The sequence below is a fragment of the Anoplophora glabripennis genome, unplaced genomic scaffold, assembly GCF_000390285.2.
Source record: "Anoplophora glabripennis isolate ALB-LARVAE unplaced genomic scaffold, Agla_2.0 scaffold43, whole genome shotgun sequence".
In the NCBI taxonomy this organism is placed as follows: domain Eukaryota; kingdom Metazoa; phylum Arthropoda; class Insecta; order Coleoptera; family Cerambycidae; genus Anoplophora; species Anoplophora glabripennis.
Window position 1 is genome coordinate 413,529 of NW_019416281.1, and position 11,941 is coordinate 425,469.

At 34.2% G+C, this 11,941-nt stretch overlaps 1 protein-coding gene across 1 annotated transcript in view; it reads left to right on the forward strand.

Annotated features, from left to right (window-relative positions):
- The window catches only part of LOC108907619 (nephrin), a 372,803-nt gene that overhangs the window by 351,915 nt on the left and 8,947 nt on the right, over nucleotides 1-11,941 (forward strand). Inside the window, exon 13 of the mRNA XM_023457403.1 lies at nucleotides 942-1,108. Within this exon, the coding sequence (XP_023313171.1) occupies nucleotides 942-1,108 (167 nt within the window). The remainder of the gene's footprint in view (nucleotides 1-941; nucleotides 1,109-11,941) is intronic.

An 11,941-nucleotide genomic window follows, 5' to 3' on the forward strand; every position in this document is an offset into this window, starting at 1 on the left:
CCAAAGAAATGTTTACTTGAAAGGAGTAGATTACCTGAAATATTGAAGACTAAAAATCAGTACCGATTTAACATTCTTTGGTGAAATCGTTTAATTCGAAATGGCAAAACTTAGTGAACGCGAAAGAATTGATATTTTGAGGATGATTGGTTTCGGCGATAAGTTACGAACCCATCAAGAAGCTTGCCAATTATTTAATGCAACGTACCCTGACAGACCACCAATTACGCAATCTACGGTTAGTAGGGTACTGGCAAGGTTTGAGGAAACTGGTAGTGTGAAAGATGCTCCTCGTGCGGGTCGTCCTAGAGTAGATGATGAAACTAGATTGAATATCCTGGTGGAGCTCCAGGACAACCCTCATTCTAGTTAGTACAAGGTCGATTGCATTGAACAATGATATTTCACATGTAACTGTGGTGAACTTTCTCAAAAAAGAGAAATTTCACCCCTATAAGGGTCACTTGAGACATGCATTGACTGAGGACGACCCAGACCGCCGTCTCCACTTTTGTGAAGATTTGACGCATCGATGTAACGGAGACCCCGACTTCCTCAAGAACATTTTTTCTGACGAGGCTACTTTTTATCTTAATGGATCGGTGCATCGATATAACTGCCGGTATTGGTCTCAGGAAAACCCGCACTGGGAGCGGGAGCGACGATACAGCCTGGACTAAATTCATATGCTAATTCGATAACCCCCACATGCCGCCTAATAAAACAAGGCGGAAGATAATTCCGTACAATTCCGCGATTTACGCGTCCATTAATAAAAGTGTAATTAAATATAGCGAACGTCCACGCGCACCCTAATTAGACTGAATACTAATTCGTTCATTAAAATCCTCCTGCAAGGTAACTTTCGTCCTGAGCACGGCCGCACGGGCATGAATTTATAATGCGTTACCCTAATTATTAATTTAATGAATTTTTTCCAGATTCCGATTACCAGTTGGGTTCAGCTGTGCAAACTCCGGGCCTGAATAATTCCGTAGCCGTTGCCGCCGAATACGACACGCCGTCCCCGCAGCAGCAGCAGCAGAATGCCGGCGGACCCCTAGCAGACGCTTACATGGCACGAGATCGAGGTTTCCCACCGCAACACGTAAGTTCATTGCCGTACACCGTAGGAATGGGCCGATAAATTATTAACGGTTAAATTAAGATCTGAACAATCCCCTAACTAGAGTGGTACGGGGGGAGGGGGGCGGGTAACGTTCGTTGGATGGAGCTTGACATTTACGTGTGAAGTCCGTAGCGTCACTAAGAAATTTAGTCACTATATTTGGAGGTAAAGGTGACACGATGATCAGGAAGGNGGTACGGGGGGAGGGGGGCGGGTAACGTTCGTTGGATGGAGCTTGACATTTACGTGTGAAGTCCGTAGCGTCACTAAGAAATTTAGTCACTATATTTGGAGGTAAAGGTGACACGATGATCAGGAAGGGAGAAAAAGTTCGATGAAAATGTCCGCCAAAACGGCTATCGCAGAAAGTTTCTGTATCATCTGGACATTCAAAATTCGCAAAGCTTAAATTCCTATCAGATCCTTCTTGCGAATTATGGGCATTTGTGACAACGTGTCCCAAAATTATGGAAACAGCACAATAACTTTCGAAAAATGCATTTTGAGGGAAAATGATTCTGACAAAAGATTTAGGATTTTTCCCTGGCTATTCAATGGCGACCCTAGGTTTGTCCTTGACCTTGACCTTCAAGGTTATTTCAAGGTCAAGTTAATTTTTTCAAATGGGATGCCCTACTTTTGACTCCGGAAATGAAAAGAGCGAAAAATTTTACGTTCCGATATGTTCTTGACCATTTTCCGAATTTAACCTCTGATGGTCATTAAAGGCCAAATCAAGGTCACGCATGGTTTGGCGCGCTGTCTTGAAAACAACGGGTTGCAAAAAAAATGACCATAACTAACGTTGTAGTATTTTTCCCCTGCTATCTGATGGTGACCCTTGATTTGACCGTGACCTTCACCTTGAAAAACCGCACTATATCAATTTTGGCAAAAATCGATTGATTTTTGAAATCGCGTCCGCCATCTTGGATCCGCCATCTTGGACTAAAATTTGTCAAAAATAGATTTCAGATTCGTAGTCAGCGACCCCAAAAACCCCCCTATACCAAATTTGGCGTAGATCGGTTAATTTTCTGGAATCGCGTCCGCCATCTTGGATCCGCCATATTGGAAAATGGTCAAGGACATATCTGAACGTAAAATTTTCCACTCTTTTCATTTCTGAGGTCAAAGTAGGGCATCCCATTTCAAAAAATTAACTTGACCTTGAAATAACCTTGAAAGTCAAGGTCAAGGTCAAATCTAGGGTCACCATTGAATAGCCAGGGAAAAATCCTAAATCTTTTGTCTGAATCATTATTCCTCAAAATGCATTTTTTGAAAGTTATTGTGCTGTTTCCATACTTTTGGGACACGTTGTATACAACTTGTTGTATACAAATTTTGAGCTTTGCGAATTTTGAATGTCCAGATGATACAGAAACTCTCTGCGTTAGCCGTTTTGGCGGACATTTTCATCGAACTTTTTCTCCCTTCCTGATCACCGTGGTGAGTTCTTGACAAAAAGGCTACCTTTGACCTTTAGAAACGCGCATCGTAAATGTATTTTCTCAAATTGTTATCAAATCTCATAACCTTAAGGCGAGGTAAATAAAAAGCAAATTTTATTAAAAAGAAAATTTCCACACCTACTGCTGTGAAGGAAGCNAAAAAAAAATTTTTACACATAACAAGGTGCCCTAGATCAAATAAAAATCGACGGGTCTCACCGTTTTTCGAAAAAAAATTGTTTAACGAAAATATGAATTTTATGCAGAACTTTTCTACCACGCTGTATACTTCGAGTGAGTGCGAGAGAGACGCAGTATACGGAGGTGGCCAACAGCGGCCGGGAAACGCGGTGCGCGCGCCTTATTTTCAATAAAAAAAACAAATCTTCAGAATAAAATATGCCGGCGTAACTCTTCGGATTTTTGTTAAGTTAATATAGTTTATTGACGCTGAAAATGGTTAAAATCGCGTTTTTTCGAACAAAAAATCGTTAATATCTCGAAAACGGTAGATTTTAGAGAAAAGTTGCATAGGAACTTTTTGTTCAGGAACCCCAAAAAGCCTTAAAAAGTCGCAAATTACGAATCCGTTTAAAAAAATAGTTTAAACAATTTTTGACCATTAGTAACGTCTGGCAACATGCGGATATGTTTCAAGGGTCATTCTTTTAGTAAGATTATAAAAAAAATTGAATGAGAATCATATTTCTAGCGGGAGCGACGATACAGCCTGGACTAAATTCATATGCTAATTCGATAACCCCCACATGCCGCCTAATAAAACAAGGCGGAAGATAATTCCGTACAATTCCGCGATTTACGCGTCCATTAATAAAAGTGTAATTAAATATAGCGAACGTCCACGCGCACCATAATTAGACTGAATACTAATTCGTTCATTAAAATCCTCCTGCAAGGTAACTTTCGTCCTGAGCACGGCCGCACGGGCATGAATTTATAATGCGTTACCCTAATTATTAATTTAATGAATTTTTTCCAGATTCCGATTACCAGTTGGGTTCAGCTGTGCAAACTCCGGGCCTGAATAATTCCGTAGCCGTTGCCGCCGAATACGACACGCCGTCCCCGCAGCAGCAGCAGCAGAATGCCGGCGGACCCCTAGCAGACGCTTACATGGCACGAGATCGAGGTTTCCCACCGCAACACGTAAGTTCATTGCCGTACACCGTAGAAATGGGCCGATAAATTATTAACGGTTAAATTAAGATCTGAACAATCCCCTAACTAGAGTGGTACGGGGGGAGGGGGGCGGGTAACGTTCGTTGGATGGAGCTTGACATTTACGTGTGAAGTCAGTAGCGTTACCAAGAAATTTAGTTATTTTATTTGGAGGTAAAGGTGAGTTCTTGACAAAAAGGCTACCTTTGACCTTTAGAAACGCGCATCGTAAATGTATTTTCTCAAATTGTTATCAAATCTCATAACCTTAAGGCGAGGTAAATAAAAAGCAAATTTTATTAAAAAGAAAATTTCCACACCTACTACTGTGAAGGAAGCTCTTTGGCGTATTGCTTTTATTGGATGACTGTTCGCCACGAGCTCTATTATCTCACATAAACAAAAATTTTATTCTTTTAAATAAGGTAAACCATAAAATCGTACCTAACAGGTAATCTAATATAGAACTCAATCCGTAATTAATAAATAATGATTAATGAAATAAACAAAAATAAGTAGATAATCCGTTTACTCTTCTGACTTTTACAGCATATGACATACTTGAAATCTTGTGGCTAATCTTCGCGTACTGGTACCAGGATTCTCTTTCACAGCGTTTAAAATCTCTGGTTCTAGATTTTTCACTCTCTGAATTTGTCCCTGTCCAACATTAGCATATTGGCGTCCAAAGTTCCCGTATTTTCTTAAATGTTGAACCAATCTTACAAACATTTTCTCATTCGGTACTTATAAGTCGGGATAGCCAATCTGATATCGTTTTCTTGCAACAACATCGTTTGCTACTGACAAATAGTAGACTCTTACTATATCAACACATTCTTGATTCGTATACTTACTTTTTCATATCAAACAAAAACTTGAAAGCACAAAGATACACTGTACCGTCACCAAACACTGAAATAATTTACTTCGTAAGGTTTAAAATACACAAAGCCACTTCACAAACTAAAATAAAAATGTAACAGAATGAAGCTGTGACGACGTATTCGACCATACCAGTTTGTTTTTCACCCGTTTGCTATCTCGTCGTATCATAACAGATGTAAAGTCAATTGGCAGTAGTGACTTTTCAGAGGTGGCAATATTTTAAAAGACAGCGGAGCCTCCTTTGCATTTATACTGTTCACAATTTAATTTTGATGGTGATTTGTTTATTTTGGATTAATTTAATATGTTTAACACCGATTGTCTGCAGAAGTGGTTAGAAAAAAAATTGAAAAAATGGAAACGTACTGCATCTTGTTTATAAATGTATAACTTTTCAATATTACCTCTTTTATAGTCTTTCCGAAGTCAGTTGAACATGTATAAAAACGCCTAGCAATAAAATTTAATTAATTATGTGCTTAAACAATTTTATTATATTGATGGTCAATTTCGGTTTGTTCCGTTTCAAAAGTTCTCCAAAACGCCATGTTGCAGTAATATTAGTAAACAAAATATTCCTTTTATTTCTCATTTTCGCAATTGTAATATGAATGATTAATAGAAGGTGCCTATAATTAATTAAAATTACCTGAATCACACCAAATTCCGCATTGCTGCAATGCACTGCTAGGTCATTTGTGGACAACGCAAATTAAATAGAGACAGTGCTTAAAATGTAGTACACACATATACATAGTTTGTAAAAACTTGATCCGATTTAAAAAAGAATGTTTAATATTTATCAGATTAATATTTTTTTTATTTTGTACGTTTTTTAAAAGGACAAGATAATTATATAACGTATCCACATATCAATATTAGTTACTATTTTATAAATTATGTAAAAAAATAAATAAAATATTTTTTTTAATGTTCGGCGTTTCGTCCACAGTAATATAAAAAGGATAAGCTGTCTTTAAAATGACACTTCACTTAGTTTTACAAAAGCAATCGCTCTACAATATTTGTTTTAAAATGGTAACGACTGGACTGACAACGCTGATAATGCACTGATACAACTTACCACGCTAAACAAGAATTAAAGCGTTATTTTTATTAAATTGCTTATTAAAAAATCGCACAATGTAAAAAACAGACAAATAAAAAATCTCTGCTGGTAGAAACCACACATATAGGAATACTACGCACCAAACAAGGTAATATAAAAATACCCAGTACGGCAGCTGTAACAGTGTTATTTTATGTATTTGATAGATGCAACAACAACATTTTATCTCTGCTCCATCACAGATAACGCATACCTTTCTTTATTAACGAAATAAATGACCAATTATTGTTTACATTATATACAAAAAGTTACCACTGTAAATCAGCTAAATTAATTTTTTTTCTCCTATTTCCCTTAATTTTAAACGAGGAAAGCTTGTTGGTAGACCACCTTTATCTGTTTTTAAGCACTTAAGCTCCTATTTTGTGACGATGGATGTAACTTTTAATAGATAGTTCTGTTTGACTTTGCCTCGGTAGAAAACCGCTTCGTTAAAATCAATATCTAATACCAGTTCGTGTTGTTCAATTTTTCTCAGTAGTTTTACGAAAAGTTTTAGTTGCTCCAGTTTAAATCTATGTAGACTTTAGTTTTTGTTCCTGCGTTCATGCACAACTATATACAGAATGTATCATGAAGAGGGCCCAGTAGGATTATCTCAAAAAGTAGTCAGAATTGAAATCTGAAAATTTGTATTACAGGGATTTATCAGTAAAATCTATTCAATGAATACAGTGTCAACTTACTCGCACTTCCGGTTATGCCAGAAGTCATCATCAGCTTTGTGATTTCAAATGGAACACAAAAAAATCTATGTGTGTGTGTGAGTATGATGGGTTTATTTAAAGTATTTAAAGCATCGCTTTTTTTAATTTAATATAGGTACTGAATTATTGTACTTTTGGCGGCACAATATATTAAAAAAATTCGAAAAATGTTATATTTTTCTTCCTATTTAATTATCTATCGTTTCAAGAGTTGATTTTAGGCGAAAATGGAAGAGGAAAATGTTTGTAATTAAATTTTTTACAAAACATGACTAGTTACAAATCGAATGAATCATTATTATTATGGTAAAAATCGAAAAAATCGCAAAAATGAGGTTAAAAAACAATACCTTTTAGGGAATTTCATTGGGGTATTTAAATTTGGTATAGAACCATTATACCTGTCTCAAGAAAACTTCATGTTATGTAGAATCATCACACCAAATTTCATCAAAATCAGTTCTATAGATTTTGCATAATAATTTTGCAATCCAAATTTTGAAAAAAAATGAAAATTTTCAAAATTTTGCACAGCAAAAACCAAGACCCTTAGATACCTGAAAATTTAATCATGTATAGAAGGGCTCTCAAGCTTTCAAACATTTTTTGAAAAATTCGAATCCGTCAATTAGAAGAGGTCTGGCGCTTGTTTAAACATTGGTCGATTTTTTGTACTTATAAACAATTAGAATAACTTTGTAAATATTCAATCAAATCAAATTTTTTAAAGCAGGTTTTAAAAGTTCTTGAAAAGACGCTTTAGAAATAGCAGACTTCTGGTATACCCGGAAGTGTGAGAAAGTTGCCACTATTTTCATTGAGTAAATCTTTTTGATAAACCTCTGTATACAAATTTTCAGATTTCAATTTTGATTACTTTTTGAGATAATCCTACTGGGCCCTCTTCGTGATACACCCTGTATAGGGTGTCAGAAATAAGTGTCAAAATTTTAGGTGAACATTTGTGTAAGTACAATAACTCCCTTGTTAGTCATGATACAGTAAAAAGTTTATACGTTTTACAGAATCAAGAAACCTGAACTACAAAATTAATTTGAAACATACAGGGCGATGAGTAAAAACGGGACACACCAAATATTAAATTTTTTTAAATGGAACACCCTTAAAAACTAAAAGTTTTAAGTGTAGAGTATGCTTAATAAAAGTTGAAGTGGACCTATATGTGAATAATATAGAACAATAAAATACAGGGCTTTTCATTTGAACAATTTTAGAAAATCAAGTTTGAACTTTCTAAAAATGATCGTATTATAAAATATGCCCTGTACAAAATATCCATATTAGCTAATATAGGAGCCTTTCTCTAACATTTGCCTATAACTCTGTTCAATACCTTTGCTCTAAGTGTTAGTAGTTGAAAATTAATACAACTCCTTTTCCAAAATTCGAAGAATTTTCTATATAACTTGGCAACCCCGCACAAAAGTGTTAAACTGTTTATATTGCCATATATAGAATTTTCTCAGAAATCCGTATGTTTGAAAATATACAGGATGTTCCATTTAAAAAATGTAATATTTGGCGTGTCCCGTTTTTACTCATTGCCCTGTACGTTTCAAATTCATTTTGTAGTTTAGGTTTCTTGATTATGTACAACTTTTATAAAAAAAATTCTGTATTATTAGTAAAAAGAGAGTTATTTTACTTTTTCACACTTATGGCCCACCCTGTATATACAAAGATATTACACAAAATACACTTATTTCTGACACCCTATATATAGATGATCATCAATCATCAATAGCTTCTACTCAATACGTTACACTCAATTTTTAAATATCCCCATAAAAAGACGACAGAGTTTAAGTCTGGAGACCGCGGAGGCTATGCTGCTAATGCATTTTATTTCTTGTAAGCTTGATGTAAGTAAAGCCATGGTAATAAGAACACTGTAAAAACCACAGTAATAATAAAAAAAAGGATTTGTGAAATTAAATCAGCCGGAACTACCTGGAGTGGTACGAGGAAAGACATTCCATAAACATTCCACATTATCCAACTACACAGTACCTACTTTTGAATATAACAAGCACACTTCGAAACCGGTAAATATTTTATTATAACTTTTTTTGTGAAATCGGTTCTGTTTTTAATAATACACATTTTTTTGGATTGATTGTGAGTCACCCCGTATTTGTTAACTGTCAGCAAGTCAACTGAAAACACATTGATTTTTACCATCAATAACTACATTAACTAAATGAGACATGTCAGTCATAGACATCCGCATTCGTTAATTAAAGCACGTGTATTTGTATTTTTGAAATACACATATTTACTCTTACATGTAGAAAGCTGTCAATGAATTAATAATTACACAAAGTAAAGAGCAACGTTTATATAACAGCACATGTTTGTTGTGAGTAACTGACAGTCACTGAAATGTTATCAATATCTAACAGGAATTTATTTATTACTTTTATTACCGTCCATTTTTTCATTGTGAACTACCACTTTCCCAATACAGACTCTAATGACATTTATTTGTGTGTTACACAAATTTAATCTCCCACAAAACACGCTAATGTAATTTCCAAACCGAGTTTGAGTTTCCCATGTACCTACCCCTACACATTTGATTATTAAGATTCCTGTCAACTTTCCATAAAATCTTGTTCTCAAGTAGTTCGCTACGACCCTTTACATAATTTACATGTTTGTTTTCATTTGCTCCAACTAATAAATAAACTTTCCCGTAAGCCAAATTAATTCACTCTACCTGTGTCGGGGCGATGTTTGTATACCCTTAACACGAGTACCTCCTACCCCCTACGTAATTTGCAAGACAAAACAATAATTTTAGGCGAACTGGAATTGTGAAACGAGTGAGCCATGCATGCATAAGTGCGAAAGACAAGGTAAAATCAGTGGGTATAATATTAATAAAATAGTCGTTATACTATGTATATTATAACCCTGTGTACATTATAAATGCACAAATATTATCAGTCATAATAAAACCGCAGTAATGCGTTCATATACAGGGTGTCCCAAAAAGACAAATTCCCCTATAATTTATCAGATCTGAGTTCTAAAAAAAAATCAGATAAAAGTTATAGGATATCAAGAAGTACTGGTGATCCTGGATTTTAACTTGAGCTTAAGTTTCAAAGTTAAACCAAGTAGTACAGTCATTGAAGCTTTTCACCTCCGAATTCTTTAAAACTGAACCGATCGACTTGAAATTTGGCAGATAGTTAGAGAAAAGGTCAATGAACATTAGTGACATAGCGCCGATTGACGCTTCCACCCTGTTGGGGGTTGACACCCCTTCTCGGGGGTGGAAATTTTTTTTCAAAAATAACACTGGAAATCGATAGAGAATCAAATTTTGAGCAAAAAATATTCGAAGAATTTTTTCGAGAAATCAATAGTTTTTTAGTTATTCACGATTGAAAACTTGGAATTTTGAGTGAAAAAAAAAACTCTTTCAAAGTATTTTTTGCGAATAACTCAAAAACTACGCATTTTATTAAAAAAAGTGTAATGAACAAAAATGTAGCTTATAAATAAACAAAGAAAATCGTTTTTTAAAAAGTGTTGTACGTCCTATACAAAGCGAAATATGGTTAGTGGAAGGGGACTTGTTTTGGGGGGAATACTCGAATCGATGTATTCAACGTCAAATAACGGAAAAAGGATTAATTTTACGTGTATAACGCTCCTGGAGTTTTTTGTAGTACTCAAAAAGACCTTCAAAATGAGCACTTATAAAAGTTAATTAGAGCAAAATTGAAGGAGTTATCGTCAAAAACAGATGGGTTGCTCATATTTTTTAAGGAAAAATGAGCAGTAAACGCTGTACCATTTCCATCAGAATTAAAATTAATCGTAGACCCTTTACAATTAGTTTTGTTTTAGTGTTTTTCATACGATCCTGAAGTTAGACCGGTTTAGAATGCGTATTTTTTTAATAATGTACGGTAAAAGTTGAAAACGTATTTTTCATTATTCAAAAAAAATTGCCTTATTTATATAATAACTCTGAAACTATGAAAGATACGTAAAAAATGATAGACAACAAAAATGTAGCTTTTTTTTCAACAAATATTTTGCTTTTTTTTTTCCTATAGCATAAAAAATAAAGGAGATATCGCCGCTTGAAGTATCCATTTTAGTGAAAAAACGACCTGTCTCGAGCCCTTCGATCCTTTCCCTTTAAAAAACGAAGGACTTAAAAGGTTTTATATGCAAACGATCTTACAGCTCTTGAAATTATCTTTAAAATGCTTTTTTGTAGGATACTATAGCTTCAAAATTAACCGAGTTATGGTAAAAAAACCAATGACATTTTTTCGGAGCAAAATAGGCTTTCTCATTTTTATATATTATATATTATATTATACAAATAAAATAAGTAAAAAAATTTAGTGTGATTATTTATATGCAGCGTAGCAATTTTTTTTATGATTGATTATATTTAAAAATCGATTATAATAAAAATATTTTACATTAATATTGGTAAAAGGGTAGTTTATAAGAGTTGAAAATGGCAAAAGTAAAATATTCTTTCATAAACAATATAAGGGAATTTTTATTTTAAATTGTAAAGATTTAAAACGTAATTTTTTATCATTTTTTTAGCACATGGGTGATTTATAAGGGTTGAAAAGTGTTATGAGATACAAATTCTTTCATAAGCAAAGAGGGAATTTTTATTTTAAATAATTGCACCGTTAAACCATTCCAAGCTTTTAAAAAGCAATGTTTTATTATTTTTGACAATACAAGGGAGGTTTAAGTTGTTGAAAGGGAAACATTATTTTATTAGCTATAAGGTAGCTTTTATTTGAAATAATTGCACGATTTAATCATAACAAATCTTTAAAAAGTAATTTTTATCATTATTTTTTGCATAGGGGTAGTTTTTGAGGGTTAAGTAAAGGGTCGAAAAGATCAAAGTATATCATAAAACCTGTTCGAGAACATGGAACATTATTTAATCTTTGTGCTTGAACAAGATTTTTATCAATAAAATGCTTAAAACTTAATTTTTTTTTTTTCAAGTAGGGGTAGTTTTTACCCCTAAAAAACAAAAAGAGTCAATCGGGCTTATGTTACTTTTGAACTTGAGCCTAAAATGAGCCTTATTCTAAAATTTCATGCGAATCCATGCAGTTTCAAGGACTTCGGAGATTACAGCTGATTTTCAGCTTCAATGACTGTACTAAAGATCAATTTGAAAATATTAAATGAGATTATGCCAAACCGTACTTATCTTATCAACTTCGACGTCACCTGTTACATAGGTGTTGTATAACAATGAAAAAGTAATATTAACGGTCGATAGAAGGAAGCACAAAAAACAGGCACTTAGGTAGGAAATTCTGGAAGGAAGCCTAAATAGTCGAAGATAAGTAGTTGAAGTGAGAACAGTGTGCAGATAGGTAGCAAGACGATCGGCGGGCAGTGTGACAAAGTAGTGTAAAATTAA